Below are 26,687 nucleotides of genomic sequence, written 5' to 3'. Positions count from 1 at the left end.
GGGTAATGGACATGTTCTTTCACCACCTCCGCCTGAAAACTGGGCTGAAACCCTTTCGTACCGGTTCGTAACACGAACCGGTATAAAAGGTCCTCAACGAACCGGTATAGATGTTTCTCGTCCGACTGGGCAGAGGAATCGGTACTAATGCTCCCTTACGAACCGGTACTAAAGGGTTAGACGCATGCCTATTTTTCTACTAGTGTATGTATATGTTTTAGGTTTTAAATGTATTCTAAATCTTGATGTATTTTACGCCATATATTTTCGCTATAATTTGCAGACATAAACGTCGACGCCACCCATCGATACTCACTCTATTTATTAGTTTTGGCTAATTTAGTAGTACAACTAATATGAAACGGAGGAATTATCTGAGTAAGACGTGTCTAAGTCTAGAATTTTGTCCCAAGTCAACTACGTAAGAAATAAGAATACGAATATGAACGAAGTCTGAATAAACTGATTCGCAGGTTTCATTGGAGTGGAGATGGGGGTAAGACAGATCTATGCCAGGCCTAGTTGATCCCGCGGAGGCACAGACTGGCGACCTGCCGCCGACGTGGGGATGGATCGCATCAGCGACCTCCACGACGCCCTCCTCCACAACATCCTGCTGCGCCTCCGCTCGGCCCCCGCCGCCGCGCGCACCAGCGTGCTCTCCCGTCGCTGGCGCCACGTCTGGGTCCACCTCCCCGAGCTCGTCCTCCACGGCCGTCACGCGCCGGCGCCAAAGACCTCGTTCCTGAACTCAGTCGACGCTGCCCTCGCCGCGCACTCCGCCCCAGCCGTCCTCAACCTCGAAATCGACGTACCCTTCCCATGCTGCTGCCTCTGCCGCGCCAACCGCATCGCTCCCTGGTTGCGTTTCGCCTCGCAGCGCCTCCAGGGCAAGATCTTTCTCGGTTTGCCTCGATGCATCCACATGCCCTCCCAGCCGGGAGTTTGCCCAGAAGAGCTTGAGCTACCCCCGTGTGACGGAGCGACGGGCATGGAGCTGTCCCTGCCGGAAAGCTTCATCCTCCGGTTCGGGCTAGCAGGTTCGTTCGCGGCTCTGACTGACCTGACGATACACTCGGCCTCCATGGAAGCCAGGGATCTGGAGGCCCTCGTATCCTCTCAGTGCCCGCGTCTGACGACGCTTGTCCTGTTCAACGTCGCACTGGTCACCGTCTCTGGCGTCTTCATACGATTACGGTCTCCCTCGCTAGAGCGCCTCTGGTTCTACGTTAATAACGAGAAGAGCCACCACCTCGAGGTCGCCGCCCCTGAGCTCCGACTGTTGTCTGCGCCCGTCGTCGACGCTCGTATCAGTGCCCCGAAACTTTGCCATGTTATTTGGTTCAGCGATGATGCCTACGACCCGCAACGGTACCAATTTATAGATGCTGGCCGTCATCTCCGGCAGCTAGACATCCGGCGATGGTCTAGAAATACACTAGCCTCGCTGAAGCGGCGGTTCGATTCGGTTGAAATTCTTGGACTGTCCTGGTCCAGTCTTGAGGTGCGCCTGTAAATACTATATATGCATTCTTGGGGTGATTTCTCGAGTTCTTCGTGTTCTAGCTTGCATGTATTGATTCTCTGATGTTTTTACGGAGCTTGCTTTAATTTGTCAGCTGCGAGATATTGGATACAAATACAGTAGCTTCTTGGATGGCACGAGCGATCTTCCCAAGTGTGAGACCCTGTGCCTATCCTCGGTGGGGATTCGACATGGCTTTCTACCAAGTATGCTGCATCTTCTGAGAAGAGGCAACGGCATACGGAAGCTCGTAGCATCTGCGTGTCCCTCCAAGGTAATTTCCAATACAGTACAGTTTTTATGTTCATATTTTCATCAGTTTTCTTTTTTTACAAACCCGTGTACAAACTAGACGCCACGCAATCACATAGCGCCAACTAAACACTACCCTATCCATTCCAAAATACTCCTTAGTATATAAGAAATACTCTCTCCGATCCATAACGCGTGTGGTGCTAATAATTAGTTCAAATATATAGAATTCGTATCAAAAAGTGATTTTCAATACAAACCTAACCATACCAATTATGTACCATATTATTAAGATATTGTTGCTCAAATGTTTCGGTCAAAGTGTACCTTAAAATGCGTGTTTTTTTCATAGGGAGGGAGGTAGTAGAATACAAGAGCTTCAAGATTGATGAAGCCAACAAGGACGTCTTGCTATGGAAAGTAACCACCTCTCACTAAAAAAATAATCCTCATCAATCGCAAGGCATCAAACATAGAATGTGATCTTTATGGGCTAGGGCTTAGGGGTACACACATCTGTCTAGCCCATCCAACTAATTGGCTGGTTTCTAAATAAAAAAATATTTCGAGTCCTGGATATTCGAATTGGTCAAGACTTTGCACTGTTAGATCTAATTCGACAGCAGCAGCACAAGATTGACTCGGTAGCCATCTAGAACACCTAGTGCACATGAAACAGAGAGGTTTAGGGATGCCTTACTGGGCATTGCAGATGCCATCGATGCCTGTGTGAGCTAGGCTTGGTGCGGCGTTGTTGATGATGAGCTGGTGGTCGATGACGATCTGGAGCTCCTCCTGATCCCCTCCGGCCGTCACCTACACTGCCCTGGAATAGCACGGCGAGGTTCCAGCCTTCCCGTTGCTTATGCACGTACTGCGATCGGTGCAGAGCCTTAGGAATATTTGGGAGCAGCGAGACTAGGCGACTAACAGATGAGATCGCTAGCCACCGGGGCTCCCCCTTTTATGTGCGCATGCAACAGGGGGCCACGAACCATTAATTGGTTGGCGACGCCCCCGATCAGGGCGTTCTGTTCACTTACGAGAGGATTTCGGGACGTTGGTCCATGCGGCCCACCCTTTAAATTAACGTTAAGATTGACTCTGTCTTATTTTCGTTTAACTAAACCTGACAGTTAACTCAGTTGAACCTGACAGATAAACCAACATGCACTTATCAGAATTGGTCGGTTGATCAATTAAATTGTTGTACAATTCATCTAGCTTTGTTGTTCGATCGCTTCCTTCTCCAAAGCTTACATGGTACACACACACCCTTTCCCTAGATCATCTTAGTCCCCGTTTGTTTTGCTTTGCTCTAAATCTTTATCCTACACACATTGTGTTAAATTAAATAACCTTACGAAAAATACTTAGCTCTGTGAGAAATTTTGTTGCATTTTGGCAAAAATACACTCAAATAAGAATGCCCAAGCAAGACTATATCAAACAATCTTGCACAAAATACTTGGTACCATCCCGCTCCCTCTATGCCGAAAATGTAGTGTGTGTTTGCTTTTTCAAAGTCAGCCCAATTAAACTTCGACCAAGTTTATACAAGAAAATATCAATATTTAGAATATCAAATCATTACCACTAGAAAGATCATGAAGTATATTTCAGTATGGTATACATTCAACATTGTAGATATACATGATTTTCTAAATAAATTTGGTCAAACTTAGTGCAGTTTAACATTCGCAGAAACCAATGTGCCCTATATTATGGCAATGAAGAAGTACATAAAAGGCTCAAAACAAACATATGGTCTTGCAAAAAAATCAATAAAGTATGAGCAAAATATATTATATCTATCTTTGCAACACGATACAATTGTGAGACAATGTGACAAAATTGGAAACCTTGCAACACTACACCATTGCACCATAATCAATTAACATATGCAGCATAAATCTGTATGATTGTTCCAAAAAATATACAACTTGTGAAACATTGCAATAAAATTGAAAGCATTGGCAACCAAACCACTTCACATGCACAATTGCTTATGCATTTGCATTACAAATTTACAGTATCTCTCTGGGTGAACACCCCGTAGCATGTAAATAATTGTACAATACAAATTTACGGTACACATTTTTACAACATTCACAAGAGTTGCTATTAGCCTTGTCTAATACTGAATCTACTTATTTTCCAGAAACGTCATCCTTGCCCGTTGTCTTGTGCATGCCGCACACCAGAGAGTTGCAGGGCAGACACCATTACCCTTGATTCACTTGAAGAGGTTGAAATCGAATCATTCACCGGAGCAGACGACCATATGGAATTCCTAAGGCAACTAGTATTCGTATGTAGGGCACCGCAGCTTGCAAGTGTCAAGATTACGGCGTGCCCTCACTCTCCACTAAACAATGACGTGCAAGAGAAGATCCATGGTATGTATCGTCCAAATGTTAGACTCAAACTCAGGCACCACACAGATCTTGTGGAAGTTTAGGTGAAGTGTCAGGTACACACCGCAGAGTAAAGCTGAAAAAACCTTCATATACATACTCTCTGAGTTTCTGTATATAAGTCCTCTACCGACAGTCTACTTCAAAACTTATAAGAACTCTATGATATTTACGACACCATGTTTATCTGTATTTTGCTTCTGTTTTTGTTTTTGTTTATCCTTGTTTAGTATTCTGCTTCATCCATTGATTAGAAATTTGGAACTGTGGCACTGCATTACTAGCTAGCTAGAGTAGCAAACCCTCCAGCATCAGTCACCAAGGCCACGCGGCGTCAACGACCCTCTACGATGGTAACAGTGATGTCGTTCACGGTGCATGTTGATGAGTACTCGCCATCGGTTGAGGCTGATCCCCGGTCACTGCAATAGCCCGGGTGCCTCGGCTGCGGCATCACCGCTCTCTGGTTGCTCAGCATCAGGAACACCGTCGCCATGTGTGGCCGCTCCTCTGATCGCTCCTGCACGCACAGCAGGCCAACCTGCACGCACCGCAACGCCGCCTCTGAATCCCTGCACTCGCAGGTCACCAACTCGTCCAGCAGGGCAAGCACGTTGCCCTCCCTCCACAGCTTCCATGCCTGCTAATCGGTAACCATTCTCTTGTTATTTTATGTGCAAATGTCGAAAGTATATGAATAAGAGCACATGATTAGGTGTATGCTGCGACTTACGTGGCTAAGGAGGCTCGTCTGCTCACCGCTGCCGTACATTCCCCGATTCTTCCTGCCGCTGACGATCTCGAGGACCAGCACACCAAAGCTGAACACGTCTGACTTGACTGAGAAGATGCCATCCATGGCGTACTCTGGAGACATGTACCCACTGCGTGTAGGCACAACGATCGATGAGTTTACCACGTCAGTCAGCAAACTGAACCAGAAATCCAGAATCCAGAGCTGCACTTACTAAGTTCCGACCACCCTTCTCGTGTGCGAGTCGGCGCCATCGCCGCCGAAGATCCTCGCCACACCGAAGTCCGAGATCTTAGGGTTCATGTCACCGTCGAGGAGGATGTTGCCGGCCTTGAGGTCCCTGTGAATGACCTTGAACCTCGAGTCCTGGTGCAGGTACAGAAGCCCGCGTGCAACACCCATTATGATGTCAAACCGCTTCGACCAGTTCAGTTGCGCCGATCGAGCTTTATCTGCTCAAACACATAATTCGGTCTATAAATTTATTCACCGTAAAACGTGTTGATGATCCACTAGTTTGATCGATGTACCGAAGATGAACATGTCGAGGCTCTTGTTCTCCATGTACTCGTACACCAGGATCCTTTCCTCCCCGTGGATGCAGCAACCCAAGAGCCTGACGAGGTTCACATGCTGGAGCTTCGCGATGAGCATCACCTCGTTCTTGAACTCGTCCAAGCCCTGCGTCGAGTACTTGGAAAGCCGTTTCACCGCGACCATCTGCCCTCCTCCGAGTTCACCCTGCATCGACGACCGTGCGTTTCACAACAGTTGTTATCATTTTCTGTCATCAAATACCCACGCAAAAGTATTGCAATATTTACCTTGTAGACCGCGCCGAAGCCGCCCTCCCCGAGCTTCGACGATGTCGCAAAGTTGGCAGTGGACAAGGAAATTGTGGCCATGTCAAACAGAGTGACGTCCATTAGTCCATTGCTCTGACTGGATTCATCTTCCATGTTTCTGGCTTGGACTGGATAAAGTGGGTTACTGGAGTCAAATGAGGCGAGCCGCCGTGAACTCAGGTGAAATTTTCACACATACTGGCATGCTCAGATTTACAGGGGAAAAAGAGAACAAAATTAGGCGCACCTTTGTTTCTGAAGAACTTAGTCCATATGAACATCCCACCAAACCCGAAAAGGAGAAGACCGGATAAGCTAAGGAGAACAGGAAGTGCTTTGTTTTTCCTTTTGGAATTGCGACTACTGGAAGCTGTCAGGGTCAAGTTGGAAAGGTTGCTTAGTCGTATGTTTCAAAGATAACTAGACAACTGACTTGTGTTGCTCCGGAAACAAGAAACCCCTTAAATTTTCAGTCTAGAGATGCTCATGACTGGCTAGAAAGTGGAAGTAATAACAATGTGCTGGAAACTCTTTTCCACCCTGAACTTGAAAGAAAAATGTCCTACATCCTAGCAAAATTAGTATTCGTTCATCACGGGAGAGACTTGTATAGGATCTCTCCATTAGGTAGGATCATAGGATCAACCTAGAAAAATATAGGAGTACTTTAAACATGCGAAAAAATCTGAAAATAATAAACAACATGCATATAGGTTGTATCTATAACTCCAAGAAATTTCATCTTAAAATCTAATCTACAGTTGGAGAAACAAAAAAGATAAAATCTATTGTGAATAGTGTCAGATCTGATTGACTATTATTTCACACTATTCACACACAGATTTATCTTTTTTGTCTCTCTAAATGTATGTTGAATTTGAAGTTGCAAAGATTTGGCGTTGCACATATAACATAGATGTGTGTTGTGATTTATTTTCAGAATTTTTGAACATGTTTTATCTTTGCAAAAAAAATATTCTCATAGATCCTATCTAAAATCTGATCCTATCTAAGTCTTCCCCCGTTCATCACTCTCAATCCTAGTGCACCACTGCACATCTTTGCAAAACATGCATATGTTTTTTTAATTTATTACCGGTTTACAACTAACATAAGATAGATAAGCGTAGCCAAATATTGTGCTTCATCAGTCTCTGTCAATGGATGCAACAACTGCCGACCAAAAAAAATTAGACGTGTTTCATTTGTGCAGAAGACTAGTCAGAGTCTTAAGAACGGAACACGAGTTATTGAAAATCCGACATACGTGTTTCATTTGTTGAAAATATCAATCAAGACTAAATGGTCTAGACGACTGACGAATGGATCTCAGATACTAGTATGCGTGCATATCAATTGATGATGTAGACCCAAGGCAATATATCTTCTAGTAGTATTTTGTAGTATAGAAAAAAGAATAATCCCATTCTATTCACATTAAGATTTGAACATCTCAACCTGAAAATATCCCTCCGAACCTTGAACTTACGATGTTGAGTTGGAATTGTACAAATTAAAAAGGAGATGAGAGGAAAGTGGAAGATGGATTCATACGTAAATCGGATGCCGCGAGACGGATGAACAGATTCTGCCCGCCGGATTGGAACTGCCTGATGTCCATCAGCGGCGAGGTCCAGACGATGCAGCCGCTCTCGCCTCCCTTGATGCTGGAAGCAGAATACGCCAGGCAAGAACAGTTGGCCAGGCACCTCTGCCTGCACTGATCGAGGCTCACGCTGGCGTCCGCCGTCGCGTTCGTCGCGTCCGGCAGCTTGACGCCGCGCAGCGGCAGGAACCCGTCCCCGGTGCAGTTGAGCCGCGTCGTGCGCGCGCACCCGGCGGAGCCGTCCCTGAGCGCCCACTCCCGCGGCGAGGCCGGCGTGAACCCGGCGGCGCAGCTGCACATCGGCGAGGCGGTCGCGTCGCAGACGCCGTAGGCGCCGCACTGGGCGTAGCGGTCGCACTGGTCCCTGGGCAGCGACCAGTAGAGGCTCCACGCCTGCTGCTGCTGCAGCCACACGTAGCGCTGCAGGCTCGACTGGTTCAGCACGAACCTGGAGATGACCTTGTCGTTGCCGCCGCCGTCTAGCAGGAACGTGTAGTAGGCGTCGGTGCGGTTGGCCACGAACTCGAACCGGAAGTTGCCGTTGTCGGGCTCCATCTGCGGCTCGCCGCTGAACCGCAGGCCGTTCCACGGCCCGCTGCGGTACACCGGCGCCGTGCCGTTGTACCAGATGAACCCCTCCGGCACGCCGCGGACGTCGATCTCGAACGTGTAGTCTCCAGGCGACGGGTCGCTGGGGCTCGCCCACGTAGTCAGGTGCCGGTCGAGCCCCGTGGTCAGGTCCCAGCCGAACTTCATGCCCGGGAGCAGAGTGTCGGACGGGTAGTCGAAGCTCTGCCACAGAACCGCCCCGGTGCCATTGGCGTCTTGAAGCAGGAAGTTGCCGCTGTCCAGGAGCTGGGCCACCGGATTGCTGCCAGTCACGTTCGACGGCGCAGATGACCAGAACACGCGTCCTGACCGGTCGGTGAGCACCAGGCTGCCGGTGCCGTTGATGGCCAAGCTTGCGGCGGTGCCGGTGATCGGAACTTGCCTATTGGCGACCCAAACGATGGTGAGAGGGGCGATGTCCCTGTACCAGATGCCCAAGAACCTTGACGTCGAGATCGGCGGGGTGAAGAATCCGAGTTCAAACACTCCACCGGCTGAAACAAGCGTCTGACCATCGGCGATGGAGGAGTTTGCCGAGATGGTTTCAGCTGTAGAGGCAGGGGAGAAGAGAAGGTGCAGGGAAAGAAGAGCTAATGTAAGCAGGCTGGTCGCCATGGCCTCTGTAATTGCGTACCTGAACTGAAAGCACTCACTAGTAGTCAGAGCCCACCCCATCTATCACGTGTGCTCTGAAACAAAACAAAAAAATTTAGATCGATCGGTATGTCGTTTTAGTACTCAGCTCGCTTGTTCCCGTGGAAAGGTTTTTACGTTGGATTTGCATAACGTGCGACCGCACTACTAATATGCTAGATTAGCCTTTCCTCCGGCTCGATCTTTTGAGGCCGGAGGAAATAGCTAGGAAGACGAACCTGACTTTACTAACAGTGAGTCAGTGGCTACCAAAATTCAAAAAACTACCGTCCACAAATGTGTTGGCACTAGGGGCTTTACCTCTGAAAAGTTGTCGGATGTTTTTGTCTTTTCTTTTGAGATAAAAAAGGTTGGTGGATGCGATTCTCGTCCATCTCTTCAAGCTGATTCGTTGATAAGATCATCCCCTCACCGCCCTAATGGCCTTGCCTTCGCTGGGGCTTCCTCACACGGCGGCTTCCCCTCGTGGGGATGCAGGGGGAATCAGGCGACGATATTAATGTGCATCACCGGCCTCCTCACCTACTTTTGACGTTAAGTAACTTCCATTTGTCGCCCACAACCACCTCCACCCAAGCAAATCCCAGCAATGTCGAGCATGTCGCATGGTGGCAATAGGAGCCGCCACTAGAACGGCAGAGTGGCGGGAAACATCTTTCGCCCTCGCAATCGATCTAACTGTTGACAAGGTGTCGGATCTCTACCACTAAGAGTACCCCACGCCTCCCGACATTCACCTCCCTTCCGGTTGGAGGCTTGGCAACGATGGTATCAGCATAAAAATCTGTTCACATGCTATGGAATTTGAGAGGGGTTTATTTCAAGAGTTTAGGCATGTGCATGCCTAACTCTCGAAATAAACCCCTCAAAAATTCCCGGTAGGAATCCTCATCGGAGACCAAACATGGGAGTGGGACTAAACATCGGTTTCCCATAAGTAATCCTCCTACAAACTCCCTCCACTTAACTCTCATTCCCATACCCTAACTTTGCCAAACACGCTGTACGTGGTAGATGATTTTAATTTGCAATAATGACCAAATTCAAGGAGACAAATAGAGGGAGAGTGTCAGATGATCAACGTGTCCACATAAGATCAGGAGAGTGTTATTTTATTTCTAGAAACAAATAAGTGAGAAGAGAGAGTGTAGAGAAAAAAGATGGACGAGTAAAAGAAATTCAATAGAAGTATGAATATAATGAAACATAAAAGTATATTCATATGTTAGAGGGACACATACCACCATCATGCACATCACGGTGGTAAACTTCAATGAGATGTTCTTAGGAGCTAAATCTGGCGCATGATTGAGGTACGGATGAGAGAATGCAGTGAAATGTGTTTATGAGACGAACATCTAAGTGAAAATAATGTTTGCAAGCGGCAAGTTCAATACACAAATGAAAGATAAGCTTTACTTATTGACCATCGGAAGAATTTATTGCACACATGATGGAGATGCAACATAATTTCATCAACTAGATACTTTATAGGAATGAGAGAAATAACAATCCATCAACTATATATTTCAAAACAAGAAGATGGAACACATTTAAATACCATAATAATTACATTTCTTAAAAATCACAAAATCTAGAAACACGAAGAAGGCGTTTAGCAAACTAATTAATCTAAGTCGATATCTTGTTGTGGCATGTAATTGCCCATACCGACAAGATAAGGAATTGATGAAAATGCTTTTTCTTAATTATGGTTTCTTGAGATAAAAATTTAGATAAAATATTTTCCAATATGTTAAAAGGCAACAACAACAATGTATCAGTGTTTAAGTTGAATAATAGTTGTGGGTATGAATACATAACTAGCATTCATTGCAATGCCAAACGACATCCGACTGCTTCCTTCTTCTTCGTCATTTCCATATAAGAAAGCAGCGCACCGCCAATACAAACACCATGGTGATCACTACACAAATAATAATGTACCCTTGTCCATCTCAGTCTAGAGCCTGAATCTGGCCGGGTAGAAAAATAGTAAATACTACTCCCACTATTCTAAAAATAATTGAAGATCTAGGTTTATTCTAAGTCAAACTACTTTATGAAATTATGTTGACTAAATTTGTAGAAAAATATATATAAACATCTACAGCACCAATTTATTTTTATTAGATTTGTCGTACAATATGTTGTCATACTATACAGATTCCATGCTTTACAAATTGATATATTTTTTCTATAAATTTTATCAAACTTGGAGAAGTTTGACTTAGGATAAACCTAGAACTTCAATTATTTTAAAAATTGGAACAGAGGGAGTATCAGCCATGTGCAGTTGTTAAATGAGCCAATTTCCTACAGTGAAGAAAAGTACTATCAACATTTTATCCCTTTGATTCAAGTAACATCAGGATGTATATATATAATTCCATGTTGATAGCAGTTGTACCTGGTTGCCCTTTGTACATCTACGTACGCATCTAGTACATAAAACATTCATCTGACTTCATGTTTCTTGCACGATATAGTAAAATGGTAACTCTATTCAGTGTTTAATTAAGATAAATACTAGCATCTATTCACATGCCTAAACTCTCGAAATAAACCCCTCGAAAATTCCCGCTAGGAATCCTCATCGGCAGACCAAACATGGGAGTGGGACTAAACATCTGTTTCCCATAAGTAATCCTCCTACAAACTCCCTCCACTTAACTCTCATTCCCATACCCTAACTTTGCCAAACACGCTGTACGTGGTAGATGATTTTAATTTGCAATAATGACCAAATTCAAGGAGACAAATAGAGGGAGAGTGGTCGATGATGAACGTGTCCACATAAGATCAGGAGAGTGTTATTTTATTTCTGGAAACAAATAAGTGAGATGAGAGAGTGTAGAGAAAAAAGATGGACGAGTAAAATAAATTCAATAGAAGTATGAATATAATGAAACATAAAAGTATATTCATATGTTAGAGGGACACATACCACCATCATGCATATCACAGTGGTAAACTTCAATGAGATGTTCTTAGGAGCTAAATCTGGCGCATGATTGAGGTATGGATGAGACAATGCAGTGAAGTGTGTTTATGAGACGAACATCTGAGTGAAAAAAAATTTGGAAGCGGCAAGGTCACTACACAAATGAAAGATAGGCTTGACATATTGACCATCGGAAGAGTTTATTGCACACATGATGGAGATGCAACACATTTCATCAACTAGATACTTTATAGGAATGAGAGAAATAACAATCCATCAAATATATATTTCAAAACAAGAAGATGCAATACATTTAAATACCATAATAATTACATTTCGTAAAAATCACAAAATCTAGCAACAGAAAGAAGGGGTTTACCAAACTAATTAATGTAAGTCGATATCTTGTTGTGGCATGTCAATGTCTATACCGATAAGATAAGGAATTGATGAAAATGCTTCTTCCCAATTCAATTATGGTTTCTTGAGATAAAAATTTAGATAAAATATTTTCCAATAGTTAAAAGGCAACAACAGCAATGTATTAGTGTTTAAGTTGAATAATAGTTGTGGGTATGAATACATAACTAGCATTCATTGCAATGCCAAACGACATCCGACTGCTTCCTTCTTCTTCGTCATTTCCAAATAAGAAAGCAGCGCACCGCCAACACCATGGCGATCACTAAACTAACAATATTGTACCCTTGTCCATCTCAGTCTAGAGCCTGAATCTAGCCGGGTAGAAAAATAGTAAATACTACTCCCACTATTCTAAAATAACTGAAGATTTATAGACGTCTACAACACCAATTTATTTTTATTAGATTTGTCGCACAATATGTTGTCATACTATACAGATTTCATGTTTTACAAATTGATATATTTTTTCTATAAATTTGATCAAACATGGAGAATTTTGACTTAGGATAAACCTAGAACTTCAATTATTTTAAAAATTGGAACAGAGGGAGTATCAGCCATGTGCAGTTGTTAAATGAGCCAATTTCCTACAGTGAAGAAAAGTACTATCAACATTTTATCCCTCTGATTCAAGTAACATCAAGATGTATATATATAATTCCAGGTTGATAAGCAGTTGTCTGCTATGACTGTATGTCATTTAAATTCTGGCACTACTTGTAGTTGTTGATTTATAAGGCTGGGCTCTAGTCGTACTTGTTATATGTGAGAAAATCTCGTTGAAAACTGATGCGCCTTTTTTAACCAATTCTAATGATATGACCACGTTGTAATACTTTGTTCATGTTCTCCTGAAACCCTTCTTTTACCTCACGATCGTCAGAGAAAGAGAGAGAGATACAGAGAAGGAAACTCAGGAGGATTTGTGCTGCGTAAAAGCGTGCAGCTTTTCTGTCTGTCTCTTTCCTTTTATTCATTCAACTGAAAACAGAAAGGAGCGAAGGAAGCGGGCTCCGATCCGATACGGCCGTGCCATCCCACGACTAACGAGATCAGTCCGTTCACTACGTCCACTACTCCTATGACTCGGCCATGATCAGCCGATCATCTAGCTATTGCATGCCACGAACAGGCTCATGGACACATGCGTATACAGAAAAGGAAAAAGGGAAATAAACTAACACGTGCACAGGATTATTAGCTAACAATCACTCCCTAATCCTGAGCACGACCTTATTTTCTACCATGCCAATCTTTGATCGAAGTTCCTGAAACCTGACTCTTCCCAAAGGCTTCGTCAGAATATCAGCTAACTGATCATCAGTACTGACATACTTCACCTCCACCTTGCCTTTCTCCACGCACTCCCTGATGAAGTGATATCGAAGATCGATGTGTTTACTTCGATCATGGAATACTGGATTCTTGCAGAGTGAGATGGCTGATTGGTTGTCGATGAAGAGCTCGAAACTTCGTGTGTCTTCATCTGTCAGCTCGCCTAGTAGACGAGCCAGCCAAATACCCTGACAAGCTCCACCAGTGCCGGCGACGTACTCAGCTTCACAGGATGACAGAGCGACAATCTTTTGTTTCTGCGTCCGCCAGCTTATAGGGCTGCTTCCAAGGAAGAAGAACGCACCAGAGGTGCTCTTGCGATCATCTTGATCTCCCGCATGGTCGCTGTCAGTGTAACCGAGCAGGTGAGCTTCTTCAGTCCTCTTTGGGTACCAGCACCCAAAACGCAGCGTGCCGGCGATGTACCGAAGCACGTGCTTCACTGCTGCTTGATGCTCCTTCGTAGGTTGCTCCATGAAACGACTCAGATAGCCAACTGCAAACGTGATATCTGGCCTTGTGTGTATGAGATACCTCAAGCTGCCGACAGTGCTCTTGAACTCAGTGGCGTCCACGGGCTCGGCCGTGCTGTCCATGGAGAGCTTGAGTCTGTTCTCAGTGGGCGTGGAGCAGGGGTTGCAGTCACTCATTCCATTCTTCTCCAGAATTCTCTGAGCGTAAGCAGACTGGGTCACCATGATGCCAGTCTCACTTTGCTGTACCTCCAAGCCAAGGTAGAAGCTCAGCTTGCCGAGGTCGCTCATGCGGAAGGTTTCCTTCATTTCTTCCTTGAAAGTGATGATCCCGCTCTCACTGCTACTGGTGATGATTAGATCATCCACGTAGATGCCCAACAGAATGCGATCACTCCCTTCGCCGCGCTTGTACATGGCAGGCTCGGACGGACACCTGGAGAAACCAAGCTGCTGTAGGACTTGGTCCAGTTTGGAGTTCCATGCTCGTGGTGCCTGCTTCAGGCCGTACAGGGCTTTGTGGAGGCGAAGCACCTTGCCCCTGCTGTTCGGCGCCTCGAATCCTGGAGGCTGTGAGACATACACCTCCTCGTTGAGTTCGCCGTTGAGAAACGCTGTCTTGACATCCATGTGGTGGACTTGCCATCCCGAGTGACCTGCTAGCGCCAGGAGCAGACGAACGGACTCGAGGCGAGCGACAGGCGCGTACACCTCGTCATAGTCTATGCCATGACGCTGCACGAAACCCTTCGCCACCAAGCGTGCCTTGTGTTTCTGCACAGCACCGCTCTCGTCGCGCTTCACCTTGAAGATCCATTTCAGTCCGATGGGACGATGGCCAGCAGGAAGATCCGCCAGTTCCCACGTTCCGTTCTCGACGATGGATGCCATCTCGTCGCTCATCGCCTGCCTCCAGCAGGTGTGCTCTTCCGCTTCGCAAAATGACGTGGGCTCGTCAGTCGCTGCGAGGTGCAGCTCCTCTGCATCCTCGTCAGGTTCAGCAACATATGCAGGCCCAGCGTCCAGGATGTTCTCCATGGCCCTGAAACGGCGAGGGTGTGTGCCGCTGTCGGCCGCATCCAACTGAGAGGAGAAGCTTGCTGGTGGTGTTGCGAACTCGACTTGCGCGGGCTGCGGTGGCGCTGGTGCCGTGGCCGGCGAGGCCTGCAGTGGTGTTTCCGTGGCAGCGTGAGTTGGTGCTGGAGTGACATGCACATTCCCGTGCTCCCTAGAGGGAGCAGACAGTGTCATGTACTCCACCGTGAAGGAGTCGTGGCCGCTCGCGCCAGGTACTGCTTCTGGTTCCCAGCTCCACTTGGCCTTCTCGTCAAACATGACGTCACGTGCGACATGCACACGCTTGCCGACAGGATCGTAGAAGCGCCATGCCTTGCTGCCCGGCTCATAGCCAATGAACACCATGGGCCGGCTCCTGTCTTCCAACTTCTTCAGATGTGGCCGCACATCCCTGACATGAGCCACGCATCCAAAAACGCGCAGGTGGCTGACATCCGGACGAGCGCCGTGCCAGGCCTCATATGGCGTCATGCCGGTGACGCTTTGAGTGGGTGCTCGATTGAGCAGGTACACGGCGGTGGTCACCGCCTCGCCCCAGAACGTGCCCGGCATCCCCTTCGCCTTGAGGAGACTGCGAGCCATGCCACAGATGGTCTGGTTCCGACGTTCCACGACCCCATTCTGTTGGGGAGAGTAAGGGGCCGTGAGATGCCGCTGGATGCCGTGCTCAGCGCAGTAGTCGATGAAGTGGGCAGAGGTGAACTCGCCGCCACGATCCGTGCGCAGCGTGTGTAGCCGCTCGCCAGACTCCAGTTCAGCGCCGGCACGGAAGCGCTTGATGGCCTCCGCCGCCTCGTCCTTGCTCCGCAGCAGCGTGATCCACATGTACCGGCTGCGATCGTCCACGAGCAGCAGGAACAACTTCTTGCCGCTTGGGGTTGCCGGCGTGATCGGGCCGCACAGATCCCCATGAACCAGGTCCAGCAGCCTGTCCGCGCGGTACTTGGCGGCGCGAGGGAATGGTGCACGCCGGTGTTTGCCGGCCAGGCAGCTGTCACAAAGTTCATCAGGATGATTCAGTTGTGGCAGTCCACGTACCATGTCATTGCGCCCCAGTTTCCTGAGCGAGTCGAAGTTTAGGTGCCCAAAACGGCCATGCCAGAGCCACGGGTCCTCGCCTGTGCGCGCGGCGAGGCACACAGGCTGCGCCACCTTGATGTCGGCGATGTAGAGGCGGCTGCGCCCGCGCGAGACCTTGGCCAGGAGACGCCGCTTGTCGTCGCGGATGAGGCAGGTGCCGCCCTCAATCTTCACTTGGCAGCCGAACTCATCGAGTTGGCCCAAGCTTATGATGTTGTTCCTCAGCCTGGGTATGTAGTAGACCCCGTCGAGCGCGCGGTGACCGCCGCCCTTGAGCTTGAAGAGGACAGTGCCGCGGCCCTCGATGGCGACCGTCGAGCCGTCGCCCAGCTTGACAGTGCCGTGCACCGCCGTGTCGAGCTCGGAGAATGCCGCGCGCCAGCCCGACATGTGATTGCTTGCTCCAGAGTCGAGGTACCACCCTGGTTCGGTCTCCTCGACACGCCCGAGATTCACCTGAGCGCGCTCCTCGACGAGGTGGATGCTGTTGGACGGCACCAGCGGCTGGTTCGCGTCCATAGCGACAGCGCACACCTCCACCATTAGGAACGCAGGTTCTTCCTCGTCAACCTGCTGGACGAGGTTTGCTTCCTCGTCCCTCTTCTTCTTGCGGCAATCTCGGGCCCAATGGCCCTTTTTGCCGCAGTACCGGCATTTGTCGTCCTTGGACGGGCCGCCGCCGCGCGCGCCATCCTTGCCTCCGCCGCTCGGGCGCGCCTTCTGCTGCTTGCCGGAGCTTGATCCGCCCGCACCGTCAGAGTCGCGGCGTTTGGCACGCGCGCGCCACTCTTCTTCGGTGAGGAGGAGCTGGTTGACGCCGTCGGTGGCATCATCGAGGCCGTATCCCTCCTCCGCCGTCAGCAACCGCCCGCAGAGGTCCTCGATGGTGAGCTCCCTGAGTTTCACAGTTTGCTCAATAGCCATGGCCATAGGACGATACTTGTGGGGCACGACGCGGAGGAATTTGAGGACGGCCTTGTACTCGTCCACCGGGTCGCCGAGGAGCTCGAGGTCGCTGAGCAGGTTCGTCAGTCTGATGGCGAAGTCCTCGATCGACTCGCCCGGCTTGAATGCCAGGTTCTCGTACTCACGGTGACGAGTTTGCGCCTTCGCCTCGCGGATGCTTTCGCAGCCGAGGCGCATCGTCTTCAGCTTCTCCCACGCGGCCTGAGCGCTGTCCCTCGCTGCCAGCGTGCGCACGAGCTCCGGTGGAACAGCCCGGAGGAGCGCAGCCAACGCCGCGCGGTCGTCGTGCCCCTCGTCGGGGCCGAGCTCGATCGCGTCCCACAAGTGCGCTGCCTGCAGCTGGATGCGCATCACCGTCGCCCATTCGGCGTAGTTTGAGCGCGTGAGCGTCGGGTATTGGGCAGAGCCTCCGCTCTCCCTCACGACGCGCTCACGAACCACTATCTCGCCGCCCCTCCGCCGGGACGGGCTGCGCCCGCGTCGCGGAGGCGGGGTCACAGAGGTGCGACGTGGAGCCGGCGACCTGGATCCTCCTGATCCACCCGGGCCCTGCGCCTCCTTGCTCTTCCCCGCCGCTGCCGCCGCCGCGGCCGGTGGCGGTTTGGATCCTGCCATCCCGCTCTGATACCAAATGTTCTCCTGAAACCCTTCTTTTACCTCACGATCGTCAGAGAAAGAGAGAGAGATACAGAGAAGGAAACTCAGGAGGATTTGTGCTGCGTAAAAGCGTGCAGCTTTTCTGTCTGTCTCTTTCCTTTTATTCATTCAACTGAAAACAGAAAGGAGCGAAGGAAGCGGGCTCCGATCCGATACGGCCGTGCCATCCCACGACTAACGAGATCAGTCCGTTCACTACGTCCACTACTCCTATGACTCGGCCATGATCAGCCGATCATCTAGCTATTGCATGCCACGAACAGGCTCATGGACACATGCGTATACTGAAAAGGAAAAAGGGAAATAAACTAACACGTGCACAGGATTATTAGCTAACAGTTCATACTGCATGTGTTATTTGTCTCAGGCTGTGCTGTATTCAGCTTTCAAAGCATGAAAACAAGACAAGATCAAACCACACGACATGTCAAAAACTGAAACAACTGAATTGAAATTGTGTTCAGATTACGTAAGACTATACGAGCCATTTATTGCGACACAAGACAGCTCTGTATCCATGCAGACAACATAACTGATGACATTTTACTTGCAAACAAACTCGCCAGAATCATTGCTCGTTTACAAGGAAAGGAAGCACAGAATGTTCAACTGCATCTCAGCATAATTTCTAGATCAATAAGATGTCCTCCAAATTCCAAAAGAAAGCAAGCGGTAAAAACATTTCTAAGCTTGTTGAAGATCAGATAGTGTTTTGTGACGCAGCATGCATGGTTACTCAGGCAATGTCATGGAGAACAAGCCTGGATGGTCCGGTGCCGGATGAAGATGGTGCATGCAGTGGATCTGTAGGTTTACGCTTTCTCACAGGTGGCGCGAATAGCTGCACCTGCCAAGTATTGACGTTCTCGCTTGGAGTTGGAGCAGACGATTCTTCCCAATTGACCTGTAAACGTAGAGGCAAATTCATCATCCTTTTTTTTCGAGAAAACGCAAAGGACCTTTGCGTTTCATTTCATTGAAAAGGTAGAATATGATTTACAACCTCCTAGGAGGCGAGATACAACGAGGTGTAGGCTAACTTAGTGCACATCCCAGGTGGATGGCAAGACTACTCTAAGCCCTTTTGCGCCTGCTCTAGCCCACAGGTTGGCCTCGTCCTTGATCATGGAGACAAGGGTTTGGACAGAGGGCTGGCTTCCTTGGAAGATGCAGTCATTGCGGTGTTTCCAAAGCATCCAGGGGGTGAGTAGCGCTGCAGAGGCGAGACCCTTGCGCATCAGCTTGGGGGTTTGCTGTTTGGCTTGCACCCACCAAATTCATCATCCTTGTAAATCTGAAACTTCAAAGAGCCAAATTTGTGTGGCAATTGCAGGCATATCAAGTGTGTGGCAATAGCAAGCGTGTTGTTTTCTGTGACAGTTACATCAAACAAGTTTTGACATAAATAAATGCCCAATCATTGACCCAGAAGTATGCTAATCCTGCAGTACTAGTTTGGATGTTTCTGTTCTGGTAAAACAAAACATCTGAAATATTCAAGACCATTTTGCTTCAGTCTTGTCATTGGCTTAATGCATATCCTGATACACATAGAAACGTGGAATTGGAGGAAACACAGAACATAGAATTTTTGCCAGAATTATCTAATAAAGATTATGAAGGGAGATGGATGCGGTTACTGGGTACAAAGTACAGTAATCACTGAAATCATAAGGATCTGAAGATAATGCCAACACGAGTAAGCAGCAGCAGGATGCATGCAGCTGCTTCTACTACAAGCTTTGCTGATATTTCTGTCAAACAGAATTGCTACTGATAGTTATGAAAGCTTGTCTATAGTGCAGATAGTGGAGTTATTTCAAAGAGGAGAATATACAGAATAAACTTGCAGTTACATGTACAGGGGGCTCCTAAGTCCTAACCAAAGGCGAACAATGGCAGATAATTAGTTCCCTCATAGTTATGCAATATCAGCATCAGATACTAAAGATCATGTCACACAGTCTTGTGATGGTGTTTCAGTTGATAGTATGGCGCAATGAGAAATTTAGGATCATCACATACATAGTATGCAGTATGTAGTATAAACCATCAGATATATCTACTGTATGTAATCGGATAGATACACAGGAACCGCAGCATGACACATACCTGCAACTGGCACCAGCGGCCGTCGTTGTTCACGGCGGTGATGTCGCCATGGAAGTAGCTGGGAGCCCCGGCTTTATCCCTGCTCGCCTGCATCTCATGGTTGTCCACTGGGACTTCCATGCGTACTTTGAGCCCCTGCTCCCAGTCGAACCGAAGCCTGTCGTCCACCTCGGTCCTCGGCACGACGAAGGGCCAGCCTTGTCTTGGGTAGTAGTGGACGGTGAAGGGGTCGGCGGGGGCGTTGTGGACCTGCCCCAGCACGAGTTGGCTGCTTGGCACGGCTCCCGCCGCCGCGCTCGCCGCCTGGAAGTTGTCGATCAGCTCAGACGCGAGGTCCGTGCTTGGCTCGCCGCGCCGAAAGCCGATGAGGAGCCCGCCTTGGCCTTCCGCGCAGCGCATGAGGACGACGCCGTCCTTGCCCTTGCCCATCTTCAAACCCTTAGATTGGTAGTAGTCGCTCCAGGGCTGTCTCAGCGTGTTGCTGCCGTTCTGAAGGAAGTGCTTGAATGATATGGTGTCGCCTTGCACAGTCACGATGTCCATGTCTTGGTTCGGGTATGGTTGGCCTGGAGGATGTGGAACCAGCGGAAGCAGCGGTGGGTAGAAGAGCTCGTCGGCGCACGGCTTGGGAACGACCAGGCGCCGGTCGTCGCTGGTACCCTCCATGTGCTTCACGTAGTAGTGCAGGTCGGGGAACTGCGGCGGCGCTGGTGCGAGCGCGGGCGCGGGCGCGGCGGGGGGCTGCGCTGGCCCTTCGCCATGGTGTAGAGAGATGACGGCGTAGGGGGAGTCGGAGACTGGGTGGTAGTGCAGCACCACGGATTCGACGGTGCAGGGGACAGCGGTGTCGGCGGGCACAACGGGGAGGTTGTGGCCGCGGCACTGGTCGGCGTGGCCTTTGGGGAAGTAGTAGACCTTGGTGCCGGCGGAGGGGAGGCGGGCGAAGGGACCAGCGCAGGCCATCCAGATATCCTGCGCCATCAGCGGGTCGGCCAAGGCGGCGGCGGCGGCGGCGGGGGGGAGCGCCATGGGGAGGGAGAGGACGGAGGACGGTGAGGTGGAGAGGTCAGGCCGGCGTGAAAGAGCAAGGAAAAAGTGCATGCGCTCCGTCTCTCCCTGGTGGTATTGTCGTTTTATGGGGAAGGGGGCTTCCAGATTGCTCCAGCTAGCGTTCACACTTCCCTCACCAATCTTGATGCAGCTGCCAGCTGTTGCCGCATTGGTGTCGCCATGCTTGGCATTGGCAAACTGCTGCCCGGCCGATGGAACGCGTTGCACGGCGACGAGGTCGCGCGGCGCCATTGCCCTATAAACGTGTGTCTGGTTCTCGTCCGCACCACCGAGGCATACTCCTTCCCTTCCGGCACCGGCGTGACAACCATTGTTGCTCAACTGTTAAGAGCATCTTCATCGGCGGTCCCGAATCCTGATAGCGTTTTGGGGCCGGCATCGAAAATGGGTTCGTCCCGTGATTTTTCGAGCTCAATAGAAGCACTGGAACCCCGTGCCGGCCCCTTCGCGAAGGGCGCGAATCGGGCATGCCGGTGCCTCGCGGCACGACGGCTTTCGCGGTTGGGGGCGCCTTATCAGCGAGAGGACGCGACGGTTCGCATCGGCCGCGACGTGGAAAGGTTGGTCGTCGGCGTTTAATTGTCTCCCGCACGGAAACCGAGGCGGCGACGAGGGCACCGACTGGCCACGCGGCGTCCACTCGCCTACGCCGCCGTAAATGCAGGTAGTTGGCACCCCTATTTAGTACGTACGCCGTCCACCGCCGCGGTGCTATCCTCTCATCTCCACCACCGCCGCCGCTCCATGCTCTCCTATCCACCTCAAAAATGTCGCGCCGTCTTAAGACGAAGTACTCCATGCTTGGCCTCAACAGCCGCGCGCTGCTTGCGGCGCCTCCACCACCACCGCAGCCGGAGCCACAGCCGCAACCCCCGACACGGACTACAACTCCGACGACACAGTGGACCCATGGTTCGCGGTGTGGCACGAGAACTACGTCGCAGATGCGGGAGCTGAGGCGGCGGAGGAGGCGGCGCAGTGGGGCGAGCAGCCGCAGGCCCCCGCCGACCTGGAGCAGGCGGCGATCCTGGCATCGTTGAATGCACAACGTTTCCGGAGGTTGAAGGAGGAACATCCCTCGAGATCTCGCACCAGTGTCAACACCCGGATTTTTAAGTCCAGATGCCTATTATGCCTTACATCGCAATCCCAGGAATAATGTTTTTGCGAGACATAATAGTAAGTAGCATAGAGTCATCATTTATTACAACACATATTGTCTTACAACCATAGATCACATGATCCAATATTACACGAATATATTGTTCAACATCACAAATAGTAGCGGAAGCGAAGTAGTAGTGGACTATCTATTCCACAGGCAACGCTTGACGTTAGAAGACGATCCTAGTTATCGTAGACGTCCTGTTGTCCGTCATCCTGGTACTGGTGCTCTCCTTCATAGTCTGGCATTTGAATAGCCAGGGCAAAGCCATGAGTACTTTTAAAGTACTCGCAAACTAACTTAACAATAATTACTTATTAAATGTAATAAGGGGGTGCTAAGCTCTAGGTTTATTTGCATAAAGCCAAGTTTTAGTTTAGTAAACATTTAGTAAAGCCTTATCATGTGCTAGACAAACTCAAGTGGGAACATTAGTGTCATTCCCACAACTCATATTGATTCACCACAATATCACCTTTCAATTCACCATTCAGTTTTAAGATCAAAACATATTAATGATGACGGAGATAGTATGGCCTTTCCAATCGTCCGTAACCGTGGACACGGCTATTCGAATAGGTTTAACACTCTGTAGAGGTTGTACTCTTGTGCCACAACTTTTGATTTCATCCGTCGAGGATAACCCCGAATCATCGTAACACAGTACGCGGATCATCAACCATAACCTTTCACTTATATATGCTAGTATGAGCACCTCTCCCCATGAGCTTGGCCTCCCGGTGGAAACCGCAGTTAACCCGGGAACTGCACAGGGCTTGGGCCGTACATTCACCTCATATTAACATCATTCCACACTTAACGGAGGCAGCCTCGGCGTAACCCCTATGATGTTTGTTTAGAGGGAACCCATACTAAAATACACAAGTTTCTAGTTAAGTCCTACCCATAATCAGGTATTGTGGGGGTACTTGTATAATTGGAAGGGTATCGCATTCAAACCCAATCATCAATTTTATCAAAAATCACCATCTTCTCTTGTTCAAATCCACCTCCACTTTACTTTCTTTCAAAGTCATTTCACTTCACCATGTTCCCATCTAGAGTAGTCAATTTTAATTGATTAGCACTAGCAACTATATGAGGGGTGCTATCTAGCTTTGAGTGGTGCTAATCTATTCCAAGTATTGTTCTACTCTAGACCAAGTGAATCATAAATCAAAAAGTACTTTGAAATAAATAAGCAAAAGTAAATGTAAGTAAAAAAAACATGGGATAGGTAATACATAAAAGTAAAGTGTGATGGTGCCTTTGCTCTTGTAGAGCTAAGCACTTGTGTTTAGCAAGGGTTAGCTTGCCTTGAGCTGAGTAGTTATCGAAGTTCTCTTCTTCTTCCTGAGAGTAGCCCTCCTCCTCTTGGTATTCCTCGTTACTAGCGTCTATATATGAATACGAGGTATAAATACTAAACCAAACTCACATACTAAACTAGAAACACTCAAAGAGTTCACACTCTAGCCCTATTATCAACCAAACATGGCATGGTGGTTTATTTGATGAATTCTTATTTAGGAGAAAATAATTTCCTCTCATTATTCCTATTTCTTTAAATTTGGTATGTAGATCCTTAGAGGAATTCATTTCTTCTCATTACATCTTATTAAGATTTAATCTCTTCATATAATAATAAGGTATGAAATATAGGTTGACCCAAAGTCAACATTTCATATCTATTATATGTGAGTATAATTTAATTGAAGTGCTACACTTCACATAGTTTTAAAACTTAACATTTAAATGGATTAAAATCTCTAAGTAATACTTATCAAGGGTTCATTAGCCTAAGTCATTCCCCCTGGTTATATCACTTAGGATCAAGATTTAAATGAGAGAGTAGCTCTCATAGTATTTGTTAAATTTAAATTCCAAGTTGAAATGTTCTAGAATTGACTACATAGCCATTTTATTTGATCTAGTCCATGATCATACAAATAACATGTCTATATTATTGCATAATCAATTAGAGGACATCATTTGTGATTTATTAGAATTGGAATCAATTCAAAATCTATTCTGGTTAAATTTTAAATAAAGTTTGAATGTTCAAAAGTCCCTGTCTTGTCTTTTTTATCAAATTAATTCTACTACGAATTTGGAGGTGGGGCCAGTGGCATTGGATAGATAAATTCATGGGCTTTCCAACGGTATAAAGTTTGCTAAATTTGGTTTGGCAGATTTCAAACTATTCAATTTTTACTAAACTATCAGCAGGGAAATTTGAATAAAGATTAAATCCACATTTGAATTGCTGGGTTAGGCGGGAAGCGTTACTGGGCCGAAACGGAATTAAAATCCACTTCGCAGCCCAACAAGCAACCGGTGCGGGTGGGCTGCCCTGATGAGGTGGGGGCCACCCGTCAGTGGCTCTTTAAACGCCGAAGCGGTACGCGAAATAAAAGCCGTTGGATTAGAACGAGATCCGACGGCGTGTGAGCGTCGTCGTCTCCGGCGAGAGGCGGGCACACTGGCGGCGAGCCGAGGGGGTCGGAGAGCCTACCAGGCCGTTGCAGGAGTCTGGCAGTGTGCGCGGAGAAGGTGTAGTCGATGAGGAAGCCCTGGGTGCAGCGGCGGCGCTCGGGGAGGCGCCAATCGAAGCAGAGCTTCCGCGGGCTCCGGCGGACCTCAGCTCCCAATTGCTGCTGCTCCGGCGAGGTGGTGCTCGATTGAGGTGGGGAGAGTGATCAGTGAAGGGAGGGGAGCAAAGTGTGTGAAGAAGTTGCGGGCTGAGGAGCTCTATTTATAGCGGGCGATGGTGGCCGTGAGGTGCTGCAAGGGCGCGTCGACGGCGTAGCCTCTCCATCGATCGAAAGGGCAAGGCGAGGACGGCATCTTGTAGGCGTCGTCCTGGCGATGCTCTAGGTATAGCTGGCGCGTCCAGGGGACGATGGGATCACTCGGGAGGTCGATTCGAGTGCTGCGGTACCCGCGGTACTTCGCCGGCGAGGACGACGGTGACAAGGCTTCTGCGCGTGCTTGAGCATGTCTAGCGGCTAGAGGGCGCAGAGGCGGTGCTCGACGCAGCGGTAGGCTTTGCAGGGGAGGCGTAGGTTGCTCGAGTGCGTGGCGTCCTGGCGCGTCCAGGGCGTGATCACCACGCCGGCTGGCATGTCCTGGCCAACTTTGGGCGCGCGCGTTCTGGCCAATGCCGAGTGTTGGCGTTGCAGGGGCTTGTACCCTCGTTGTCCTTGAGATGTGGAGATGCTCCAGGACAAGGGGATGGGTTGAAATGGTGGCCAGAGATGGAGATGCCAAAGGTGGCCGGCATGGCCACGGTAGGCTTAGTCTAGGGTTTCTTTTCTTCCTCCTCTCACTTTAATCGACCAAGTCAAGTACTGGGATGATGCAGGGGCTGTAAGAGAGTGCAATGATCAAGGATTAAAGGGGTTTAGTGAAGAAACCAGAGGATAATAGGGTGTAGCTCAAATCTGGAATCATGCCTGCCACCTGTTCGACACAATGGCCGCATGAGAATTTTCTTTGAATTTTGAAATTCTTTTTGGTGAATTTCTTTTATATAATTAGAGGGAAGTATTGGTGGTGGTGGTACTCATTTTGGAATTGATTTGCAACATTTCAAAAGTGACATGATCTTCACTTTATTTCAGCATCCCTATTTGTCAATTTTATTCTGGTCAACCTAGTCAACTCTAGCCATGGTGGTCAACATCAAAGTTACTCACCTTGACATGGTCGTGGACGACATGGCTTTGGTTGACCAAGTTTAGTTCAAGAAATGAGAAAACCAGAGGGGTAAAGTAGTGAAGAAAATATTTTTGTGACAAGTGACCATTATCATATGTATGTGAGAATTTTGATTTCCTTGTGTTTGATTCTTGATCCAATGATGCAATTGTGTTAGTTTATCATATTGAAGTATTCTACAAGCAAGGGAGCAAGCAATTTTGGCCTTGGTTGAGGATTTGCAATTTTGCATAATGTGTATGTAAGTGAAAAATGGGTTTTTCCCATTTTCTCCAATTCCCCTCAAATTAGGGTTTGATGATCTTGATTAGGGTTCACATAGCAATGGTTACTCATACTAACACTCATCATGGCAATTGCACAAAAGAAATCACTCAAATGCAAGAAACTATATGTGGCACTATATGCATATGAAAATTTTTGTTTGTTGCAAAATTTGAGTAATTGGAAACTCTCTCTTGATTTTATTATTGTTGAAACTTGGGATGTTACAAACCCTTCCCCCTTACAAAAGATCTCGTCCTGAGATCTGAGAAAACTAGGTACTAAAGAGATCTGGGTACTCAGTCCTCATAAAGTCTTCTCTCTCGCAAGTGGCTTCCTCTTCAGTGTGGTTACTCCATTGGATCTTCAGAAACTTGATACTTCGGGTACGGGTGGTTCTGAAGGCTTCTTCCAGGATGCGAATAGGTACTTCGCGGTATGTCAGATCTGAGTTGATATCCACAGCTCGATGGTCGATGTTCTTGAAAACTTCGGTCTTCTCAGGTACCTCTAAACACTTCCGGAGTAGCGAGATGTGAAACACATTGTGCACCGCTGACATTTCTTCTGGTAACTCCAGCTGATAGGATACTTCTCCTCGGCGACTCAGGACTTTGAAAGGTCCGACATATCGGGGTGCAAGCTTTCCTCTAAGCTGGAATCTCTGCATTCCTTTAAGGGGGGACACTTTGAGATATACGAAATCTCCGATCTCGAAGGTCATCTCTCGGCGTCTCT

General features: G+C 48.3%; 3 protein-coding genes across 5 annotated transcripts; 1 reads left to right on the top strand and 2 right to left on the bottom strand.

Annotated features, from left to right (window-relative positions):
* Positions 1-568: 568 nt before the first annotated feature.
* Positions 569-1,516, top strand: LOC127328702 (putative FBD-associated F-box protein At5g56390). Its single transcript, XM_051355281.1, has one exon. It carries the CDS (start codon positions 569-571, stop codon positions 1,514-1,516), a length of 948 nt encoding a protein of 315 aa, XP_051211241.1.
* Positions 1,517-4,265: 2,749 nt separating this feature from the next.
* On the bottom strand, positions 4,266-8,799 carry LOC127333158 (receptor-like serine/threonine-protein kinase SD1-6). Of its 3 annotated transcripts, XM_051359485.2 has the most exons (7): positions 7,348-8,799; positions 6,041-6,163; positions 5,773-5,921; positions 5,479-5,689; positions 5,163-5,400; positions 4,928-5,078; positions 4,266-4,834 (listed from the first exon to the last, which is right to left on the bottom strand). In XM_051359485.2, the coding sequence occupies exons 1-7, from the start codon at positions 8,681-8,683 to the stop codon at positions 4,529-4,531; spliced, it is 2,514 nt and encodes an 837-aa protein (XP_051215445.1). In that variant the 5' UTR covers positions 8,684-8,799; the 3' UTR covers positions 4,266-4,528. The 3 variants fall into 3 exon arrangements, with proteins under 3 accessions (XP_051215445.1, XP_051215446.1, XP_051215447.1); XM_051359486.1 differs by lacking the exon at positions 7,348-8,799 and having other exon boundaries at positions 5,773-5,938; XM_051359487.2 differs by lacking the exon at positions 7,348-8,799 and having other exon boundaries at positions 5,773-5,911; positions 6,041-6,150.
* A 9,334-nt stretch (positions 8,800-18,133) lies between these two features.
* Positions 18,134-20,811, bottom strand: LOC127333156 (auxin response factor 13). Its single transcript, XM_051359483.2, has 2 exons — positions 19,730-20,811; positions 18,134-18,521 (listed from the first exon to the last, which is right to left on the bottom strand). Exons 1-2 carry the CDS (start codon positions 20,756-20,758, stop codon positions 18,354-18,356), a joined length of 1,197 nt encoding a protein of 398 aa, XP_051215443.1. The 5' UTR covers positions 20,759-20,811; the 3' UTR covers positions 18,134-18,353.
* Between the last annotated feature and the right edge of the window lie 5,876 nt (positions 20,812-26,687).

This window comes from Lolium perenne, chromosome 2 (genome assembly GCF_019359855.2).
Source record: "Lolium perenne isolate Kyuss_39 chromosome 2, Kyuss_2.0, whole genome shotgun sequence".
Lineage (NCBI taxonomy): Eukaryota > Viridiplantae > Streptophyta > Magnoliopsida > Poales > Poaceae > Lolium > Lolium perenne.
The sequence above is the reverse complement of the archived record's forward strand: the minus strand, read 5'-3'. Positions and strand labels throughout refer to the sequence as shown.